General features: G+C 42.2%; 1 protein-coding gene across 1 annotated transcript in view; it reads right to left on the reverse strand.

Annotated features, from left to right (window-relative positions):
• Window positions 1–23,053, reverse strand: part of Gpr158 (G protein-coupled receptor 158) — a 346,810-nt gene extending 323,757 nt beyond the window's left edge. Inside the window, exon 1 of the mRNA XM_051151238.1 lies at window positions 21,188–23,053. Within this exon, the coding sequence (XP_051007195.1) occupies window positions 21,188–22,089 (902 nt within the window). The 5' untranslated portion in view covers window positions 22,090–23,053. The remainder of the gene's footprint in view (window positions 1–21,187) is intronic.
• Window positions 23,054–23,545: the final 492 nt, after the last annotated feature.

Genomic DNA, 23,545 nt, shown 5'->3' on the forward strand with positions numbered 1-23,545 from the left:
AGGTAATGTCTCTGCCAGTCAAAGGACAAGCTTTCTTCTGCTTATTCTAAAAGTCCCTAGGTCCAGAATTCACCTTGTACAATGCAACCCACTGCCTGAGCAGGTATTCATCGTTGGCCAGTCCACATTATCCTAAGATCTCTTCAGAACTGAGAAGTGGAAAGCCTGGATTGATGGGCCCTTCTCTCTGGTCCAGAAGCCTTCTGTCATTATCAGCATTGATAAAACAGTAACAAACTAGCTTATTCACCTTTAAGTAAAGCCTGGATAGGATTTGCACAGAACCTTTACAAATTGCCTATAAATTGCTCTGCCTTCTGGCAAATATGGTGTTTAACCATAAGAAATCAAATTTGCATTCTTGGTAAACCGAGGATTCATGTACACAATATGCAGCCATCAACAATAGTGCTGCACGATATCTGAAGGGCTAGAAAAATGAATGCAAGTACTGTACATGACATTTGACATGCATTTTCAGAAAATTAGAACATCTTAGTGCCTTCATTTTGCAACAAAAGATGCATATCACAATGTATCAGAGGTTATGTCTTACCACTAAGATGCAGAGAATCCAAATGCTTTTCTTTCGGCTAAACATTATTTCCTAAAATTTTTAAGTAACCACATATTTTTACAATAAAAATTGGTTTCAAAAGTACATGTGTTCATAGCACCTTTATTCATAATAACCAGAATCTGGAAACAACTTAGATGTCCTCCAGCCGAAGGATGGATAAAGAAACTGTGGCACATTTGCACAATGGAATACTACTCAGCTATCAAAAACAAGGATATCTCGAATTTTTGCAGCAAATGGATGGAACTAGAAATGATCATCCTGAATGAGGTAACCCAGAACCAGAAAGACAGGTGTGGTATATACTCACTCATAAGCTGATATTAGCCACATAATACGGGATAATCACACTACATTGCACAGACCTAAAGAAGCTAAATAACCCTAGGGAGGATGCTTAACTCTCCTCTAGAAGGGCAAATAGAACAGACACCAGAAGTGGTTGAAGAGAAACAAGAGAACAGGAACCTACCATAGATGTCCTCTGAAAGACTCCACCCAGCAGGGGATGGAAGTAGATGCTGAGACTCACAGCCAAACTTTGGGGTGGAGCGCAGGGAATCTTGTGGAAGAGTTGGGGGATAGAAGGACATGGAGGGGACAGGAGCTCCACAAAGAGAGCAATGGAGCCAACAAATCTGGGACCATTGGGGGAGGGGGTGATGCAGAGACTGATTCACCAACCAAAGACCATGCATGGAAAGAACCTAGACTCTCCGCTCAGGTGTAGGACATAAAGCAGCACAGTCTCTTTGTGGGTCCCGTAGAATGAGAAGTACAGGCCACTTCTGACATGGACTCTGATGCCCACTCATTGATCATTTCTCCTGAGTGGGACAGCCTTGCCAGGCCAAAGAGGAAGAGGATTCAGGCAATCCAGATGAGGCTTGATAGACTGGGGTCAGATGATAGGGGAGGAGGGATCCCCCTTTCTGAGGACGATGGGAGGGAGAAGGGGCATGAGGGAGGAAGGGAACCCTGAGAGGATGAGGGAGGGGGGCTATAATCATGATGTAATATGAATAAATTTAAATTTTAAATTAAAAAAAATTAATTCGTTTCAACTTACACTAGACAATGCTTATTCACTCTTACATGTTCTCTGGAGAAAATGATATATGATGTTCCAAACTCTTTCTTTTACCCATAAAACAGTTTGTTGTCATCCTTATCACCTCCTTAAGATCTTGAAGAACCTGTTTGGGGCCTAGAGTGACTCTCTTTCACCTATTCAGCCAAGCCTATTTGGTGAACGTCAAGGCAAGGGAGCAGGTGATTAGACTCAGAAACCTGACGAGAAGGACTTCCCACATGTCCTCATAAGGCAGGTGAAAATGGAGCAAACAGTGGCAGGAAGTGCTTTGTCATTGTGATGCTACATTTCATCTAAGCTCCCAACAGGACCTGTGTGAACAGATGATGAAGTTAATGATAACTTTAATACAACCGTGGGCCATCTGACATCTACATCCAGTTGGGTCCATTGAGGGCTAAACACAATGCCAAAGTAACTATTCATGGTCCCCTCACTGTGCAGCGGCCCATTGTGCATACAGAAGACCATAAGTTCTCTCTCCCTCCTCCAACTCTCCAACAGTTAACAAGTAACTTCCTAAGAATAGCTGCTTATTTAGAAGACCAAATTTAAGAGCTATTTTAAAGGCATTTTCTTTGGGCCACTGTGTAATAGCAACAATAACCATAAAATATTTTCCCCACGTAAAGTCAGTATTTAGTTTAAATGTTTGCCAACAGTGTCACTGCCCATAGTTTCAGTCAAGACTTGATACTGTCGTGGAGACACAATGTGAAAGGCTCACATTTCTCCCTCACCCTCTGGAGAAATTACACAGCACTCTTTCTTGAAGCAAGAAAATGTTCTCCTCCCCCACATCATTTTGCAGCTGACAAGTCCAGAGCAGTCTGGCAGCACTTTATACGGCGCGCACACACTCCCCATCTGCCCAGCCTCATGTTCTGGGAAGTCTACTTGACAGTCGGGTCAAGGCTTCCTTGGGAAGTTCTGTCCATTTTATATAAAAACGAAAATGACTTGTTTAATTTTAATGAGAGCCAATAAATATAAAATGAAGTCAGGTCAGGTATAACCAGACTTCAAGCCTGAATCCGCAGAGATAATCTGCATTCAGGGACTTCTGCAGGTGATGCTGAGAGCTAAATGCCTTACATCTTTTTAAGTGGCTGTGGTTTACTGTCTGATAATAGATGGTTGTCTGCTGGAAAGTATATTTGGAGCCTGCTGCCTTTACAGAGGGCGCTGACTAATGTTTCTTTCCGTGGTTCTTTTCACAGACATAACTCTGAGCTACAGTCTAACAAACACACCTACAGTGTCCTTTATAGCATGTCTGGCTGCGGCTACTTATTACTGGGTGTGGAGAAGTGGCTTCCACTAACTTGTTTAATTCAAGTCGTGCTGTGAGACTTTTCTCATTTCACAGAAGAGGAAAATGGGGTCCAAAAAATTACATAATATGTCCAAAGTTATACTTTTTTAGTTGTGAAGAGAGAGAGAAAAAAAAGAAGAAGACTCCATAGTGTGCCAACAAAAACAAATAGAAACACAGTAGTCTATCTTAAGATATGCAACATTTGTCTCACAACTTGAAATTCCATTGTGATTTAGTTAAACTTGCCATTTTTGTGAATATTAGCAATGCCTAAGCAAAGGCATATTTGGGCTTATTGATTTTTCATGTTCTCTCTCTTTTTCTTCTTCTTCTTCTTCTTCTTCTTCTTCTTCTTCTTCTTCTTCTTCTTCTTCTTCTCCTTCTTCTTCTTCTTCTTCTTCTTCTTTCTTCTTCTTCTTTCCTCCTTCTTCTTCTTCTCTTCTTCTTCTTCTTCTTCTCCTTCTCTTCTTCTTCTTCTTTCTTCTCCTTCTCCTTCTTCTTCTTCTTTTCTTCTTCTTTCTTCTTCTTCTTCTTCGTCTTCTTTCTTCTTCTCTTCTTCTTCCTTCTTCTCTTCTTCTTCTTTCTTCTTCTCTTCTTCTCTTTCTCTTCTTCTTCTTTCTTCTTTTCTTCTTCTTCTCTTCTTCTTCTTCTCTTCTTCTTCTTCTTCTTCTTCTCCTCTTCTTCTTTTTCTTCTTCTTCTTCTTCGTTCGTTCTTATTCTCTGCTCCTTCTTCTTCTTATTATCATTTATTTATTCTTCTCTACGTTCGTATTAATTCGTCTTCTCCGTCTTCTTATTCTTCTTCTTCTTTCTCCTTCTTCTTCTTCTCCTTCTTCTTCTTCTTCTTCTTCTTCTTCTTCTTCTTCTTCTTCTTCTTCTTCTTCTTCTTCCTCATATAGGTCCTAAAGTCAAACCACATAGCTAATAACATGTCCAGATTTTACATTCCACATAAGATTTCTTTACATCTGCTGGCATAGGTAAAGTCATTTTTACATGGCGACTTTTCCAAGCAATATGTGGCTCATGTGAATAAACACTTCTGATCCATAAGTAAAACAGAAAGTGTGGTGAACAGTAGGTTTTTCAAATGAGAAGTTTTGATTGGATGGCCAAACATAACCTGGATGCCTATTGTTTATCTCTTTTTGGGCCCTAAATGTTCAGTTATCATTGGAATGTGCTTAGTGTGTGTTAGACAGTATATGAGACATCATGAGAGACCTCACCACTGGAACTGCCTTTGATATCATTCCACACAGACTATATGGTGAAATAAGTGATTGACATTATTCTTCCTAAAAAGCAGTTGAGAAAGTTAGGATACAAAGAAAGGCAAATGGCTTTTCCAACAACATTGCTAGTATGTGAAGGAGCCAACTGTGGCATCACACTGGTAGCAGACTGGTCAAATGGCCCAAGCTCAAGTTCTTATTCAAGGCAATGAGCTGAATGAAGCATGTGTTTTTCTATTTCCTCCTCCCAGGTCCAACTATAATGACAATAATTAAGTACAAGATGGAATAAACACAGTGAGTGAAAACATTAGAGCCCAGAATTGACAGGATCCCCCAGGACTATGCTAATGATGCACTAAGAGTGGAGGCAGCTAAGATTAGGAAGGTCAAAGCTCAGGAGGAAATTCCTCATCCAACTGATCCAGCAGAAAGAGTTTAAAGTCAAAAGCACCAAGTGTCAAGAGGGATGTGGAAACTAAAGTACAAATAAGGTCATCAATTAAAGGGCACATGAATTGTGGGCATGTTCTCCTCATGGCTGCACACTGGAGCATTTATTTCCAAACTAAAAACTAAGAACTTCCATACAGATGTTGAAAGAAATGCTCTCAAGGTGCTGAAACCCCTACAATGACTTTTAGTTCTCCCAGAATAAAGGTCTAAGTGGATAGAAATTGCCAATTTGCTCTTCAAAATCCCTAAAGTGAATGAAGGCTGACATTCAAGGGCAGACACACTGAGGAGGGGCTCAACTACCCATCTGGACAAGAAGTCATGCCCTCTAAGTTGATCAAGTCCAGTTATGCACTTAATGACCAACTAAGAATATCTTCCACGAAAACCAGAAACACAAAGGGGAGGAAAGACCAGAATATGCCGAACACTGGAAACTGGGAGGAATAGTAATCCTTTAGGGAACAGAAATCATAGACATTTTAATTACCAGCCTCAGGGGGTTTAAGAGAATGAACATACAATTTTGAAAAAAAAAATAATTGGACAGAAGAAAGTGATCATGAACACTAAAAATTATATGAAAATGTAGTATAATTCAGCAGAAAATGAAACTCACAAATTGTGAAGAAGAAGAAAAATTAAAAGAATTATTTAGACATTATAGCTACTGAACTGGAGAAATGGCTCAGATGACAAAACCACCTGCGGACAAACCTGATGACCTGAGATCAATGTCTAGGACCACGTGGTGGAAGGAGACAATTGATTCCTACAATTTATCCTCTGATCTCTACATGTGCATACACATACACACATAAGCTAAATAAACGAACGTGTTTTAAAAGTACAGAATTTAAGCCAGGAGGTGGTGGCGCACGCCTTTAATCCCAGAAGAAGCAGGAATATCTCCGAGAGTTAGAGGCCAGCCTGAACTACAGAGTGAGTTCCTAGACATCCCAGGCTACACAGATACACCCTGTCATATTAAAAACAAAACAAAGGAACACCAACAACAAAGCACTGAGCTTAAGTGGCAGTGTGCGTTTGGTGAGAAGCACCCGTGTTGATCTCCGCAGTGCTTGCCCAAGTTTGCCTCCCTTCAACAGAATATGAAGGCTCTTCCTTCCTCACGTCCTCCCTCTCCTTTGTCTTCTTGATAGTTTTAATTCATATTCCTGGGCTGGCTAGGGACATGAGATACTTTGATAAGATGTATCGGCCTTTTGTCTTTGAGAATGGTCTGTTCAGTATATTGACCCATTTATTGATTGGGAGTTGGGGGGATGATATTGTATTCTTGTTGTTCTCTTTATATTCTAGATATTAACCCTTTGCTCGAAAGATAATTAGCAAGTATTTTCTCCCGTTCTGTAGACTCCTGCTCTGTTGCTAGTTTTTGTTATGTTAAGTGTGAAACCCCACACTTGGAAACACAAGTGAAAGGTTTTCTCTCGTTTGGAGATTCTAGCTTCTCAATGTTCGGTACATACAGATACAGTGTATAAATGTGGTAGAAACCAGAAAGCTAGAAAGGGGTCCATGAGAGAGACAAAAGTGAGGCAGGGAAGACAATAAGGCACATGAGGTATTAACGTGAAAAGGAAATGTTGAAAGCAACGTGGAAAAGAAATGAGGGAGTGAAGCAAGAGGGGCAATTGGAAGATAACCGATAACCCAACTGTTCTGAAAACACCAGGAGGAAATGTGTTACTTTGTAACCTTATGTTATAAATAAGTAAATGAAAATAATGCAGGAAACGCAGAAATGAGACCAGAAGGCCAAATACACAAGTGATGGGAGTTCCAGAAAGAGAAAACTCATGGCAGACACCACTGTAAGCTATACTTGTAAATCAAAACCTAAAAGGGCCACTGAGTAGTGCCCGTGCATAGGAAAACCATATCTCAGGGCATTCACACTGATATTCTGAGCTCAGGGAAAAGAGGAGAACTTAAATGTTTTCATGAGGAAAAAGGAGAGACTAGCCATAACATATAATACTAGGTTAATGCCGAAGATTTCAATGAGAGTGATGAGCTTAAAAAGCACCATAATGATGCCTTTAAAATCTGGAAAGAACAGTGACTTTGAACTTACATTTCTATATTCTGTTAATCAATCATCCATGAAGACAAAGACATTTTCAGGCATAGAAAGACTCAAAAAATTTTTGCTTTCCACATATCCTTCAGAGGAGGAGGGAGGTATTTGAGAATATGCTTTGTGGCGGGGGAGAAATACAGAGAGATAACAGGACAGTTCTTGGTCCAAACCAAAAGGTCAATATTTTGAAAGGATTCCCGTGACAATCACTCTGCAAGAGACCTAAAGCGAGACTGTCATCAATACAAACATGAGTTTCCTACAACAAAAGAAGGACTTAGAAGGTTAGGTTCAATTAGAAACAAGTCACACAATTCTTTTTACCTTAAAAGTAACAAAATAAAACACACATTTTTTTTTTTTTTTAACTTTAAAAATGTGATGCTTGGGGCTAGAAAGATGGCTCAAAGGTTAGGAGCATAAGCTGTTCTTCCAGAGATCCTGAGTTCAATTCCCAGCAACCACACAGTGGTTTATAGCCACCTATAATGAGATACGGTGCCCTCTTCTGGTGTGCAGGCATACTGTATACATAGTAAGTAAATATTTTTTTAAAAATTCAATGCTTGACAAAGGAGCCAAAACCACACAATGTGGGAAAAGGGCATCTTCAACAAATGGTGCTGGTCTAACTGGATGTCTACATGTAGAAAAATGCAAATAGACCCTAGCCAACGGTCAGCTCAGGCTTCATGAGGGTCCTCTAGTAAGGGAGCAAGGGCTGTCTCTGATATGGACTCTGATGCCAGCTTTTTGATCACTCCTCCCCCGCCCCTCCTCCCCGGCCTGGACTACTTTGCCAGGCTGCAAGGGAAGAGGGCACGCACAGTCCTGATGTGACATGATGAGCTGGATGGAAAAGGGGGCTTCTCTTTTCTGAGGGATAGGGGAAGGGAGAAGGGGAAGGGTGGGACTAGGAAGAGAGGAGGGGTGGGGTTATGACCAGGATGTAAAGTGAATATATATATATATAAATACATAAATAAAATTTTAAAAATGAAAGAATATGATGCTAGCTGGGTACAGGGGTGCACTCCTGTAATTCCAGCACTAGGGAGGCAAAGGCAGGCAGATTTTTGTGAACTCAAGGCTGGCCTCATCTACAAAGTGAGTCCATGGCATCCAAGGCTATACAGGAAAACCCTATCTCGAAAAACCGAAAGAAGAGGAGGAGCAGGAGGAGGCTAGCCAATGCTCTTCACCTTGATCATGGATGTTCGTTTTTCTGTACTAAGTAATGGTTAATGCAGACACTCACAGATGGTCAGAGTGTTGAGAAATAAGTGGCTGTTTGGTGCTCAACCCCAAGCAAAATATCTATGCCCTTTCCCAAAGGACCAGGAAGCACAGCGGGAAAGGGGGCAGGAAGACTGGAAGAGCTGGATGACAGAGAAAAGTCCTGCAAAGTGCTATCCTCAGGTTAGGACGTGACAGTCACAGTCATGGACACATAACAGCTTTTGTTGGTTATCTGCACAAGAACTGAACACACAAAAAGTCATGAAATCAGGGCAAATATCCTTGGGAAGAAGAGGGGGAGAAATAAAGAGGAAAAACAATGGGTGAAATATGATCACAATACATTTTATATATATATATGTATAAATTTGTCAAAATTAAAGTTGGAAAAATATTTATTAAAAAATCATGTTAGTGGTAGCACACACCTTTAATCCCAGCACTCGCGGGAGGCAGAAGCAGATGAATCACTGTGAGTTCATGGCCAGCCTAGTGTACAAAGTGAACCCAGGACAACTACACAGAGAAACCCTGTCTTGAAAAACAAAAGTAGATTAAATAAATAAATATTAAAAAACCATGTTAATTCTATAAAAAATATTAGAATAAATAAGAGTAGAAGGCAATGGAAGAAGAGTAAACAACAGAACATACTAAAATTTATACACGCTCCATTCAAAGTTACCATTTGAAAATATTTTAGATATATAACTAATAAAACAATAGAGAGAGCAAATAGAAAGTACAAAGAAGCTAACCCAGTTCATCACAACAGAAAAGTTAATAATGAGGGCTTACTCCTAAACCTCTTATTTTAATTTTTCTATTATAAATAGTTATTGTGTTAGAACAGGAAGAAAGTCCCATTAAGGAAAAACTCCTGGTCAAAAGAATAGAATTTCTGTCCTGGAGACCTAACATTCCAGCTGGACAGTCAATGACTTGACTAAGGAACCAGACCACAGGAAGGCGCATCCCTAGGAAGGAGTGTTCACTTTAAGTCATGTTAAAGAGATGCGTGGAATAATAATTATTCCTCTCATGAGATGCTATCGTTTTCCTTTCCAAACCTACCACACCCCTCAACATCGTCCCTCAAGTGACAACCCATGAGGTTGCCATGAGGCTTGTTGGATACGCCCATGTTTCTGCGTTCTGACTCAAAAAGATGCAACTAACCCCTTTTCTTTGTCTGGTCTCTTTCTTCTGGATACTGGCCAGAGCTTAAATATGTTGGTTTTTTTTTTTTTTTTTTTTTTTTTTCCTGATACTTTCGGCTTCCATATTTTTTTTCTAAAGCCTCCTCCCCAACATGCGGCTGCCTGCCGTCATGTGGCAAGTCAAACTTCATGCCATTGTTGCTGTGTTTCCTTCTCTCTTCAATTCTCCCAACAGAGAACCCTGATTTCCTGAGTATCAATCGTCATGAACATGTCTGCCTATACAGCTTTTCCCATCATGCAGACCTTACCTTCTCTAACTCCATGCTTCAGAGACTCATGGTCTCACTCAGGGCTCTCTGCCTCTTATCGCCTGTTCTTCAAGCAGCCTCTGACCTCAGGGTCTTAGACTTCACCTCAGTGAAGTCAACCAAGTGACCAGGCTGACCAGCTAGAAGGAGGGCAGGGACCTGCATGATGTCATCCCCACCTGGTCCTCTGTCTCCTCATTGGACCTCTTTTTCTGTTCTCTTGTTCTGTGTCTGAAAAGAAGTCTTAACTTACAGGCTTGAGCCTGGAAGAAAAAAAAAAGTGCCAAACAACATTTCAAAAGTAATTCTGGAACCCCTACTTCCTCCACATTTCAAATTGTCTAATATCTACATTCAGGTTCAAGAATTGGGCAAATAGAAACAGCTTGTATCTTGCACTGCAATTTCATTGGAGAAAATGGAAAAGCCAGACTCCCGGGTCTAACTAAAGCAACAAGCAGGAGAGCCAAGACTGAAAGGGTTTTTTGTTGTTGTTGGGTTGGGGCGGGGGGTGCTTTTGGTTTTTGTTTTGTTTGTTTGTTTGTTAGCCAAAATAAAACAAAGCTTTTAAGATAAGGGTTGGGGATAAAACACATTCACCATTTACATGTTTGCTAGAGGGACAGAGATTCTTACATTGGACTTTGGGTTTTCGAAAGCATCGTGGTCAGGAAGGAAAGGCTCAGTGTGAGGTGAAGAATGAAACTCGGGTCAATACCCAGCACTGGTTCAAACACTTCCAGAGTCTGATCTCACAGGCTGTTTTTCATACATGTTTAAACACAGTAAAACTTCAAGGGAAAGTCTCCACATGACAATTATGATAACAAAGTTTCAGGGATGGCTACGTTAAAACTCCCTTGCAAAGTGCATCTCTATAGCAACGTGCCAGAGACCTTTACAATAAGAATGGTTTCTATTGACTGATAAAACAGGGCTCAGGACAAGAGCTGGGGAGGAAGGACTTGTTACAGGCATAAGGATGGATTCTATTGATGGAGGGTGCAAAAGCACATGGGATCTCTTTTGAAAAGACAGGTTCCTCTCTTCCTTTCTGTGAGAGACAGAGCTCAAGATTAAGGCCTGAGCAAGGCTCAGGATTTGGATCCACAGAATAGCAAAACATCACCAAGATGCTAGATAGCATCTACTCCAGCCTTGTGGATGACCAGGCATCCGTCATTTTCTTCCCTTAAAGAAAAACGCCTGTGTGTTTAACAATTCTGGCTTTCCTAATGCTTTTTCTGTGAGCTGTGTCTTCTACAAGACTTCACATGTCCATGTATCATTATAACACTGTGGGCCTTCATGGAGCAACCTCTGTGTACCTTACCATCATCTTGTGCCACGTTCTCCGCCTGCCTGCTCTCCAGAAATACTGTCTTTTCTCCTGTGTTCTGAGCACTTTCTGTTCAGTCCTGTCTGAGGGCCTTTATTGTTGTCCCTCTCCCTCAGGAAGTTCACGTCCCACGACTGGCTCCCTGTGGGAATGTTTCCATCAAAGTAAGGCTGCTAAAAGCTTGACTTTGCAAATCAGACTTTTACCCAGACAGTAACCAAGTTAGTAATGAGCTTTGAGGTCATTCTGCTTACAGGCTCTGTATTCAAGCTGTTCAGATCTCACCAACTTCAAAGAAAAACATTGTAATCAATCTCACAATGGTTTGGGCTGCAATGTAATTCCTGGCTACAAGCTCAGCTGAATACACAGCTTTGATTTTTGCCGTGTTCCCTACTTTTTTTCTTTGTGGACCCATTTATTCCTCTGACTCAAAACAATGTAAGGGGGGAAGAGAGAGGGAGAGAGAGAGAGAGAGAGAGAGAGAGAGAGAGAGAGAGAGAGAGAGAGAGAGAGAGAGAGAATGATTCTCTGGAAGAAGCAAGGCATTGAAAGCAATATTCCTTGAGTCCCACCCTCCTATACACACAATATATGAATATATTGAAAGCAATATATAGGTATAGAGTGATAAGATCTATTGTGGCTTTGTCTGCTGTTCTGAGCCAGTAATGCCAATAATAATAATAATAATAATTCTCTCTTAGGGGACTCATATGAAAGATTGGTTAAGACATAAGTTCTCATTTCTTGTTCTTACCATATTTGCTGTACTCTTCATATGTAAAGAATATGCCCTTTGTTCAGGACTATATTAGATCGGACTCTCTTAGATTAGGACAGAGATACCAAAACTCTTCTGGATAAATCAGACCCACCTCTTGGGCAAATGACAGTAAGAGTTAGTGTTTCTTCTTTCTGCAGCATTATGTCATCTTCCTCCATCCTTCATTTCTCAGGTAAGCTCATCTCTTTAACAAGACTTTTTCCTAGCCCCTTTCTTCATGGATCCATCTCTACCTTCCAAACATTCTTAGCCGCCTTCACCTATTCATTTTGTTTGGGGCAGTGAGCCAGTAGTACAATATATAATGCACCTGACTCTATATCAGGGGACTGTTTCCTTGTGGCACTTGTTTCCAGCAAGAATTGTTCTTATGTTTTAATTTGCTAACTATATATCCTCATTCTCAAAAAAACGAGGTTGAGAGATCAGGATTTTATTTGCTGTCATATATTCCCTATAGCTCTAGTAAGAATATGTAATATTATCTAAAATGCTGTTTTAAAAATGAACAACAGTATTACAAACATAAATTCCTAAATATAGATGATAGATAGGTAGAAAGATCATAAGTAGATAGATGACAGATTTATATGACGTGATATGATGATACGACATGAAGAATGACTGTTCATTCCTTGCAACAATCGAGATGTCTTACCTCCTCCACCTTTTACATAAGGAAACTGAATGACAGAGAGGATTGTATAACCTGCCCAGTGTCACATAGAAGTGAGCTGAAAACTCTTGGATTCAAACCTGGGCTTATAATCCCCATCCTCGCTCTTAGGCACTATTCCATGCTGTGTCTCTGAAATATGCAAGCATCTGTAGGAGGCACTGGATACAGAGGAATGAAGCATCCTCCTCTGTCTAGGATACAAGTTGTCTGAGCTGTTCCCTTAGGAGACAAACAATTATCGCAGTATATACATTACAGTTCTGGAGGTCAGAATCAGGTTCTTTGAACAACAGCTCTGCCAACAAGCAGCAGATCCAGCCCAGAAAATTTTCTAACTATCTTAAGATATTAATGCCCCTTTAATGAGAGAAGTGCGACGTTAGCCTAATAGTTGTTATAACTTCTGGAAGGGAAATTCTGAAATGAAAGTGTGGTCCATGTATCTTTATACTAACGAACTCTTCAGGAACATGATTCCTCGACTGCCTTCTAAGGAAGAATAGCTCGGTTTCGTGCAAATATTGAATTTTTCAGTCAAACAATATCCCAGCCTGGTCTGTGTTGATCATTTTTCATCTGCTCACTCATCTCAGTTGTTTCATTTTCCTTGCCTGATCTCCTCCTTCCCTCTCTATGTCCTCTGTTCTCCCTCGCACACGCACATACTGCTTTTCAAAATGCATCATTTAGTGGGAAATGCTGGGTATAAAACATACAGTAGATAGCGGTGCTTAGCAACGGAATCTGCAGGAACCTCTGAGATAGTCTCAGCCCTGGGGTTATGTAAGTGTAAATTGATACTTAAATGATCATCAAGTTCTCCAGTTATAATTCCTGTTCTTCTATAATCTTACATTCAAATTGAGTAAGAAGAAATGCAGCCTAAAGAAGCCTACACTTCTCTGTATGCACATATATAACTATGTACAAATAATGCACACCTGTGTTTGCATGTGTATACATACAAGAAGACTCCTTTTTAAAAAAAAAAATCATAGTGTTAGAATAGCCTACGATGTCGGATGTCATCCTTGCCCCTCTATACCAGTGGCTTTCAAAAAGTCTGTAAGCCTAAAATGTCTGCCCCACTATCTAGAGGGTAGAGACCAGAAGTGCTGCTATAGACTTTTTTTAAAAAAAAAAAATCAGTAAAAACAAGCCACAGAGCAAAGAGTTATCTGGCCCAAAACTTCAATAGTGCCAGGACTAAGGAGCCCTAATATACACAATGGGCTGAGGCATCAAGTATTTGGAAAGTTAAACTCTTCGTTCTACTCCAAGCAACCAAGAAACAAAATAAAGGGCAAATATCCTTCTCTACAGAAATTATGTTTAGTTGCCAATAAGCAAAGTTCATTATGAAACTGTGCAAGAAATGTTTATTTCCGCCAAAAAAAAAAAAAAAAAAGAAGCACTTTAGAAATATGAGATATGCTTTTTCCCTTCCCACTTCATCTCTTGGGAGGAAGAAGAATTGTTCTCCTCAGTATTTAGGGCATTTTCCCACAATGTGAATGAAATATTTGGCCAGATGGCATGGGAAGGATTTTTATCATGCTTCCCTAACCTATTTTGAAAGCTTCTGTAGTTTCTGGCACAGTACATTACAAACTTCATATATGTGATGGAGGATACAGTTATCTATATTAATGTAGCTCATCACTGTTGTTTTTAATTACATACATGTGTTCACAGGAGTGTGGTGTCCACAGAGATCAGAAGACTGTGATTCCTGGAACTGGAATTGCATGCAGTTGTGCTGGGAATCAGTCCTCTGCAAGAGCAGTATATAGTCAAATGCTGAGCCATCTCTCTAACTTCTGGCTCATCTTTTTAAACAAAATTATGATGAAGATACACAGCAGGCTAGTCTACAGACAGTGTGGAGGATGATCTACAGTTCATGTAGTTTTCTACCAATGATGACAGAGCCTTGTCTTTCAGGAAAACTTGGAATACATTTGTCACTTTCCTAGTGTCATAGTTCATCAGAGTTAAGACGACATTATTTCTAAGATTTGTACAAAGGAAAGTGAATAATAATTGAAAACTATATGTCCTTAACTGTAAAATGCACTTTGGTTTTAGGAACATTAAAAGTAAGAATGACTTAGATATATCTTAGAAATGATATAATACACAGATAGTTCTTTACTGTCACACATTTTCATCTCTCAAATAAGAGCTATGTGTTGTGCACCTGTATGTAACTGTTTCCATGGTGACATAAAAAAGTATATATGTTACACATTTATACATAAATGATGAAAAACTAGGTTAAACGTGTGAAGATACAGTTTATTTTAAGTTATGGGTATTCTGTGTCTCAATAATTGGAAAAGATTTAAAATGCACTGCCTTGCTTTACTTTAGGGTGGCAAAGTATAACAGCCATTACAATGAGTAATAATTAACTGGATTGGTTTATTATGAAATGGGTTTTCCATTTAAGAACAGTGTGTGTCCAGCCTCCATCAAAGAGGATGATGAGCATCAAAGGACCTCCTTATGGAGGTGGCTTCAAATGAGGCAAACCAGCCACTGGGCAAAATGTCATCATTTCTGCCACAGACAGAATTCTGCCTAAAAAAAGGGCAAACTTGGATGCAGGCAGTGTCGATGGACAAACTCTGCCAAGACAGGGTAAACACATCCTCAATAGTTCTTGCCTCACAAATATGTCTCTCAGATATATTGGGCCAGAAAGCTGAAGATGGTACCCCAATGTTATACAGATTTTCGGGTGACTATTCAGGTAGCAAATTGTGCCTGTCATCTTATCATTTGGAAAGCTGCTAACCTGCACTCTTGGTATACTCAGGTAATCAATTGTATTCCTTCTCTAGTCTCTGATGGGGTTGAAGAACAGATCATTTGGGTTTACAATTAAACTTAGTTGTTTTGGGGTTAAGATGTTTTTAGGTCTAGATAGATGTTTTAAGTTGACAGTGATGAGATATGATAGATATTGGTTTACATTCAGAATTTTAGAAGCACAAAGATAGGAAAAATGTTTTCTTCAAGGCTGTAAAATACAAATAGCCAAAACACTTAGAATGTAACATTTATGTAATTCCTGATTGTGTCACTGTTATTCTTGCTATAGGTAGTTTATTGTACATATGTGTAATAATATAAATGTATATGTAAAAATGAAAATATTTAACAAGAAAAAGAACAGTGTGTGTTAGGGTGGTGGTGGGGAGATAGACAGAGACAGACAGACAGACACAGGGGGGGGGATTGCCCCTCCCTGAACCAAACAAACAGAGGCTAAATTTTCTAATATTGAACTTAAATTGTGTATCAGCCAATCTGTATGTTCCATATACTCTGCTGTAATAAAACAAGAGGCATTCTGTGATTGCTTTGAGGCACTGTAAAAGTCTAAGGTATAAAAAAAGCAGTTCTGTTGCCATCCCTACACTAGATTTGGCATTTTAGGAAGTAAAGTGAGAACAGCTGTAAAAGACTTTTAGGCTAAATCATTAATCTTCTAACTCAAAAAAAAAAAAAAACTATTTCATGGAACAGCCATCCACCTAAATGCTTTTATAGATCAGGGTTTTTCCCTATAGGAATAAACTAGTTCAATGAACACTTTGCCCTGCCAAAGTAGAAACTGCACATGGAAAAGAATCATTACTAAAAGCTGAAAGGCAGATAAGACTAAAAGACCAACCAACAAGGCAAGCCTCACCATTGCAGGTGCCACTGCCACACCAAGGAACAGCTGAAGAATGGGTGGCTTCAAACTCTTTAAAGCCTACATCCCTGTAACAAGGGAGCTTTCTGTTTGCGTACAACAACCCTCAAGCTGCCAGAGGTTTCGGAGTTCCCATGTGCCGCTTTCCACCTGCATACCCCATTCACACACCAAACTAGAACCGAAGAGAGAAAGCACATTGAGCCTGATGTTGCTGACCCACTAAGCGCGAAAATCACATCAACTGTGCACACCTCTCGGCATGCTGTGACATTAAAATATAATCACAAACATGCAGCGTGCGTCACATTCAATCGCATTGAAGGCTGAAAAGGAGAGCCTTTAAACCTAGACACTGCCTGGCCCACAGAACATTTCTGAAGTTAAAAATAACATCGGTACCCATGGAGGGGGTTTGTGAAGGTAGGACTGGGATGAAAGGAGGGAGGGGGCTGTGAGCAGGCTGTAAAGTGAATAAATACATTGATGGAGAAAAAATAGTGCTTGGCTGGTGTGTAAGTTAGGGCTGTAAAAATCTGTGTCTGGGAGGCCTAGCTCCCACTCTAGAGAGTAGATCTTTACAAGAGCAGTCACTCTTGTAATTTCTTGAGCAGTTGTCTGACTTCTGATCCAAACACATTTTTCTAGAAAGTGGCAAGATTCTCTGGGACCACGAGAACTGCTTCCTCTCGATAGTTTACAGACAACTATATTGAAAGTTGAATTATATTGAAGAGCTTTTTAAGGATTAGATATAGACCCCCCAAGATGTATAGACATTGTAATGTTCAGGGAGTCTGTGTGAGGTGGACTGAAACTTTAGGGTGAGGAATCTGTGGAACAACTTGATAATGAGTCTAGATATATTTCAGGGCTCCTTCAAGACCAGGAAACTCAAGTCACACATGCTCTTTTTTTTTTTTTTTTTTTTTTTAAGTGGAATTTTCCTTTCCGTTAGCTTGCATTCTTAGCATTGCACACATTAGTTGGATTTTCTACGTGCATTATGTGAGTAAAAGACCATGACGTGGCAATATCAATTCTCCAAGGCCCAGACTTTATTCATATCATCTCAGTTCCCAAAGCCACTTAAGAACTACTTACCATGGGTGTACAGAGGTACATGAAGATCACCAAGCTCATTTTGCATTTTAGTTATACTGAAACTAGTTTCCAGACAGGTTATGAAGCTCAGCTAGAGACAAAAGTGGAAACTGAAGCAAACTGCTAACTCTACTGTAGCATTCTTCTCATTACACAGCATACGTTATTGTATGACTGGCAATAAATACATGTCACTTGTTCGTGGAGATATACATTAACTCCAGCAAGCACTATCTTTTAAACAACCAATAAGAAATGTGGAGCTGGAGAGATGGCTCAGTGGTTAAGAGCACCGCCTGCTCTTCTAAAAGTCCTAAGTTCAATTCCCAGAAACCACACGGTGGCTCACAGCCATCTATAACGTAATCTGATGCCCTCTTCTGGCTTGCAGGTATACATGCAGACAGAACACTGTATACATAATAATAAATAAATAAATCTTTAAAAAAAAAAAAAAAGAAATGTGAAATGGTTGAGAGTACTGCATGCCCACTTGGAGACTGAGTGGGCATTATGGGTCAGTAGTGGAAATATCACTTGAGTTCCCTAATGACCATCTCACAGCTTGAATTGGTTACTCAACTTTTCTGACCCTGTGAATACTAAAGAGTTCTAAGAAGTAAATGCAGTGGTCCAGGCATAGCATCCAACCTAGAGTATATGTTCAACAAATAATGGTCCTGCTGATTCTGACCTGCCACAGAAGAGCTGTGCCACTTCTGGGAAATTTCTTTAGTTCTTTGTGTTTACTTTTCCACAACTGAAAAATTAGATAAAACAAAATTTGTCCTGAGTTTCTTTCATCTCATCAAGAAAGGGAGAATTCCTGGACAGGGATGTATCTCAATGGTAGGTCACTTAGTAAAGTGAATTAAAGTCTATGGGTTTAACATTCAGTACAAAACAACAACATCACAGTGTGTGTGTGTGTGTGTGTGTGTGTGTGTGTGTGTGTGTGTATAACCCACTTACATTTAAATTCAACAATCATTTAAATATCTGTACCAGTCCTAGGTAGTGAACAGCTCTAGCCACCACTAGAAAAACGCTTATGCATTTAGCAAACGAGGCTCCCATTTTATTCCAGATCCAATGCATGGAGCTGCAGAAACATGCTATAGATATTACTAGTGCATATTTCTAAACTATGAAAGAAAGCTTGTATGACTTTCTGTCTAGTTCTGTCTTCATGGGAACCAACAGGTAGAACCACCTGATCCCTTTAATAGTTCTTCTAGTTCCTACAGTGAGCATCTCTTTACATCTTCAATACAGGTTTGAAGGATGGAGGCCACCCCCATGGGATAGGCAATGCTCACAGGAACACAGAAACTTCTCTTTGTGGACCTACTGAGACACACCAGATTCTGTAGGCAGCCAGGCACACAAAGACTGGCTTTGTACCTTAGCTGAAAAACACTAGTACTGACTACATACAGAAACATTAAAGAAACAGACTTTTACTGAACAGAGTCAAGGAATATGTAGCTCTCACAAGCTTAGACTTTTTTGCATCTTCAGCCTTTCACTGAGCGCTGAGTACATTGAGACAATATATATTTTCTGATCATAAGAAAAGTATTCTAGGGTCTGATGGTGTGGGTCAGTAATAGAACCCTAGGCTAGCATGTGTTGTGCCCCAGCTTACATCCCCAGTATGTGAGGGGGAGATGAAAAAGGACAGAGATAGTTAGAGATAGATAAACAGAGAGAGGGAGGGATGGGGAGGGAGGGACTGACAGACATAAGGAGAGACAGATAGACAGATAGACAGACAGACAGAGAATTCTAAAACCAAATGGTCTTCCTCCCCAGTCCCACACCTGACCCTTGGAAATATTCTCTTTCGTATGCAATAGCTGACCAGTTTACTAACTCATCTCCTGTGAAACAGGGCTTAGCATCCTGGTTAAAAGCATAATGTGAGCTTGCATCTTGACTCTTCTATTTAATAACTGAGCAATCAGCCATGAAATTTAACCCTTCTGTGTTTCAGATTCCTTTACTGAAAAATAGAGAAAACAACAACACAGAACTCAGAAGACTGCTGGGAAAAGCTTCTAAGATAGTCATATCAAGCAGTTACTACAGAGCTCAACGCCAAGCAAAGGGTAAGAGAGAAGCAATGGGGAAGGGAGGAGGAGAGGAGAGACATAGAAAAAGGGAGAGAAAGAATAGAGAGAAAAGAAGGGAGAGATGTTGATCCTTAGACTCTCTGAAAAGGATCATCTAAAGGTCATACTTTGTTGGCTATTAGTGGCATCTGTTGAACTCTCTTCTTCTGGGAAAATGGTGTGGCAAGGATTCAAAGCCAGTCTGAGAGCTTACTAGTAGGATCCTGCAAGAATCAGGAGGAAATGAGTTTATCTTAAAAGTAAGAAAGTTTCTGTAGTTTAAGATAGTATCTTTAAAAGAACCATAAATACACATGAGGATCATGTAGAAACAAAGAAGAAAGGGAGGGGGGGGTCTTCATTTATAACACTCTTTCAAGTGTTGCAGGCATTAAAAGCTACAGAATTTTATGGCTGTGTAATTCCTTAGAGTCAATCTCTTTCAATTATCTCACTTGATGGATAAGTACCTGCAGCCCAAAGAAGTTAAACAGCTCATCTCAGGCAGTTCTACAGCAAAAGTGCAACTCCAAAACAAGCTTCTGACTTTCCCCCAATTGCCCACATGTCGTTTGTCCTGGTGTGTTCCCACATATTAGTATCCTGTCCCTGAAGTGCTAAAGCAAAAGTAAGTGTGTGTGTGTGTGTGTGTGTGTGTGTGAGAGAGAGAGAGAGAGAGAGAGAGAGAGAGAGAGAGAGAGAGAGAGAGATAGTTTTCTCACTTCTTCTAAGTCCCCAAAAGGTATGATGATGATGATGATGATGATGATGATGATGATGATGATGATGATGATGATGATAACAGCAACTCCAATCCCTCTCCTCTTCAGTACAGAGTTTCCCATCATGGGACCTGGGGTAGACCCCATCAACTTGCAGTTCCCTCCAAAACCCTCTCTAGATAGAATTTCGCCTCCTCCTTGCATCCATTCCTAAAAGCCTGCTTCTGGAAGTCCTTTGCCGTGAAGCTGAGGGGTACTGGTGCTGATATGCAAATGCTAGCTTTCCTCCAATGCTGCTGAAGTTTCTTCCTGGCTTTCTGTTTGGATAGGACTAATTCCTCCCTCCTCAACTCTAGTGGAGAACCTTCAGAAGTGCCTAAGGGAGAACCGGAGGGGGAAGACACCAGGGAAGGGAAGCAGATGACTAGGAGAAGGGGGAAGCCAATAGGAGGAGCAGCGCTCTGACCAAGTCTGCAAACTGCAAGTCTGGATCCTGGAGACAGCTCTGCTGCCGAGTGACTCAGTGCTGAGTGGCCAGAACTGCCCAGGGGATGGCACAGGTTTAATTACACGCTCCGGTAGCTGACTAACAGCAAGCTTGCGCTCCAGACTACACTCACAGGAAGTGGGCAGAGACTACCCCCAAAGTGGCAGATTCAAAGAATTCTCACTCACTGCGGCGCTCTCTCTCTCTCTCTCTCTCTCTCTCTCTCTCTCTCTCTCTCTCTCTCTCTCTCTCTCTCTGTCTCTCTCTCTGTCTCTCTCTCTCTCTCTCTGTCTCTGTCTCTCTGTCTCTGTCTCTCTCTCACTCTCACTCTCTGGTCTCTCTCTCTCTCTCTCTCTCTCTCTCTCTCTCTCTCTCTCTCTCTCTTTCTCTTTCAAACACACACACACACACACACACACACACACACACACACACACACACCTGATGTTCCCCCAAGCACACCCCAAGCTCCCCCAAATTTCAGGACACCACCATTAAAGAACTTTCTCCCCTTGTGCTATTGAAGGATTGAAGCCAAGTGTTACCTTTCCTGCACTCCAGGGAAAGGCTTTCGTGAGTGCCTAAAGGAGACAGACACGGGCACTTCTCACTCCTCCTCACATAAGCCCACCTGGGCATCCCTTAGCCTGAGGCTTTGTTCCAAGGCTGTGGAACAAGTGTGCTTTCCCAGAATGTCCATCTGCAAAACCAAAGGATGACTCTGCTTGTACCCTTTCCCCCTCTCCCTACCTGAATTCCGGGACCAGGTTAGGCTGGAGCCCATAAAAGGCAGCAGAGAGAGTGACCAGCCAGCCTGGCTTGTAACTCCCATTCTCGCACTCCAGATAAGGTGGAGACCACTTGATGTGGCTTCTGTCCCCTCCGAGCCCTTCCCTGCGCCGCCAGCTGTGTCCCAGGCCCCGTGGCCCGTGGTTGGAGCCGCGGCGGTGCAAGTGGGGCCTCCACTTTCGCCGAAGCCCATGGAACCACTCGGTCTCCAGAGTAGCGTTGGCCAGGTGGTGAGCGGAGGAGGACAGATCCTGGAGCAGGATGCTACTCTCCTCGCGGGTGGCCTGGAGGAAGACCTGCGGGGCAGGCGTGGACAGCGACTCGGTGCTGAAGGTGATCGCCGCCCGGGAGATGCTGGGCTCACCCTCAAGAAGACTTCGCACCAGAGCCTGGTACCACTGCAGGTCATCCTGCACGGTCTGTTCCCGAGACTTATTGCTCTGCAGCATCATGTTGAGGAAGTTGGTGGCATGTGTCAGAGTGTCCAGCGCCCCGTGCAAGGAGGGATGAGAACTGGCTAGGGCCGGTGACTTCCCCGGCAGGCCCGCCAACTCGTAGCGGCCGGAGCAGTTGGCTCGCTTCAGCTGGTGGAAGTCCCCGGTGTAGAGGTAAGAGACCACGTCCACGGGCACCTCCTCGGCTAGTTTCTGTGCCAAGATGGTGCCGTCGGTGGAGCGGCTCCAGGAAGTAGAGGGGTCCGGGGCAGAGGCTCGCGCCAGCTGCTGACCATGCTGCTTCCCCCTCAGGGTCCTCTCTCGAGGGAAATCAGGCCGTCCAGGAGGGTCGAGGCTGGCGCCAACAGTTCCCAATCCCAGATGAGCGAGCAGGAGGCAAAGGAGTAGAGAGTAAGCCATGACTCCCATCTGTCTAGCACAGAAGAGAGGAGGTAACTGAAGGAGTCACTCTGTAAAATTTGGTCCTTGATTTATCACCAGTAAGACTTTTTTTGAGAGGGGGGGTGCCTTCCTCCTTCTCCAGGTGGCGCCCAGTCCAGATGGACTTTAAAATAAGAATGTTTTGAAATTGGCCCAGCTGGCTCAGCTGCTGTCACAGACCAAATCACCTGTGGCAATGCTGGCTGCGCCCCGCTCCACAATGGGTCGGCTCGGGATTACGCACCTCGCAGCCTTGAGCCAAACAGGTTACATCCCCGGCAGCTATAGTTAGCCCGCTTACGTCTTTCTGCTCAGCCGCTTCCACCGCCGCTCTCATTGAGGTGTGCTCAAGAGCTGATCCTGATGCTGCTGATGCCGCTGATGCTGATGCTGCCACCGCGGCCGCCAAAGACTCTGCTCCATCATCTCACCCTTGGCAGGTCGTTCCCGCCTCCCAGCTCTGGCCCCTCCTCGACCCCCTTCTCCCCGAGATGGAAGCGCGCACACAGACCCACGCCGCGAGTGCAGCGGCGAGTCCCAAGGAGCCAAGGTTTTCTTTAGATGTTCGTGTCTCTGGAGTATAGACAGTCAGGCAGCTGGTTAAGTGGAGCCTTTAGGTTTCGCCACAAACCACACCGCTGCCTCTCCCTGCTCTCGGATGAAACCAGTTTAAAGAGACAGCTTGGCCGCAACCAAACCCTTGTAGGGCGGTTTCAAGTCGTCTTGTGCCCTGTTTGGTCGGCGCCTCTGTCAATCAGCTGACTGCCATTTGTTGGCTGGGGCGGGAGCTGTCCAGTGCTGAACCCGAAGCGCACTGAGGAGGCGGAGGAGGAGGCGGTGGCGCGGGTGCTTTCACCCACTCGTGTTCCCTGATGACTCGGAAACCTGCAGGGGTGGCGAGGAGTGGGCGAGAAGGAGGGGAGAAGCGGCGCTTTTGGTGGCTGAGAGCGAAGGAAACTTGGACTTACTGAGGAGGAGGAGGCTGTTGGCATCTTGCTTGCTTAGTTAAATCAGCCTTCCTTTTGCCTGGAAAAGAGGGAGAAGAGAGTAGTTTTTATATCTGACTGAAATTGGGGGGTTGGGGGGAACGTAGGATGGAAACGTATCCTTCTCAGCATCTGCTCATTTTTTCAGGCAAATTATCAATTTCTCTTCCTTGTAGTCGGTTAAGGAAATGATTAAACCTGGCTTGCCAAGGATGGTCTTAGCCGTGAGAGAGTAATGGAGACATCTACTGGCTGAGCTTCAAGGAAAAATAAATGTCATATTTAAGGAACCTCTTTTTCAGAGCCAGAGTGAGAGGGGACCTGTGAAAATAAAGATGTGTAGAAAGTGAGCAGGACCAAGAAACAAAGTCACTGTCAGTGAGTTACTGAATAACACCACAGACCAGAGAAGGGCTCAATAGGTGCTCCTGCTCCTTAAATAACTAGATGGCCCCTAT

This window comes from Acomys russatus, chromosome 9 (assembly GCF_903995435.1).
Source record: "Acomys russatus chromosome 9, mAcoRus1.1, whole genome shotgun sequence".
Lineage (NCBI taxonomy): Eukaryota > Metazoa > Chordata > Mammalia > Rodentia > Muridae > Acomys > Acomys russatus.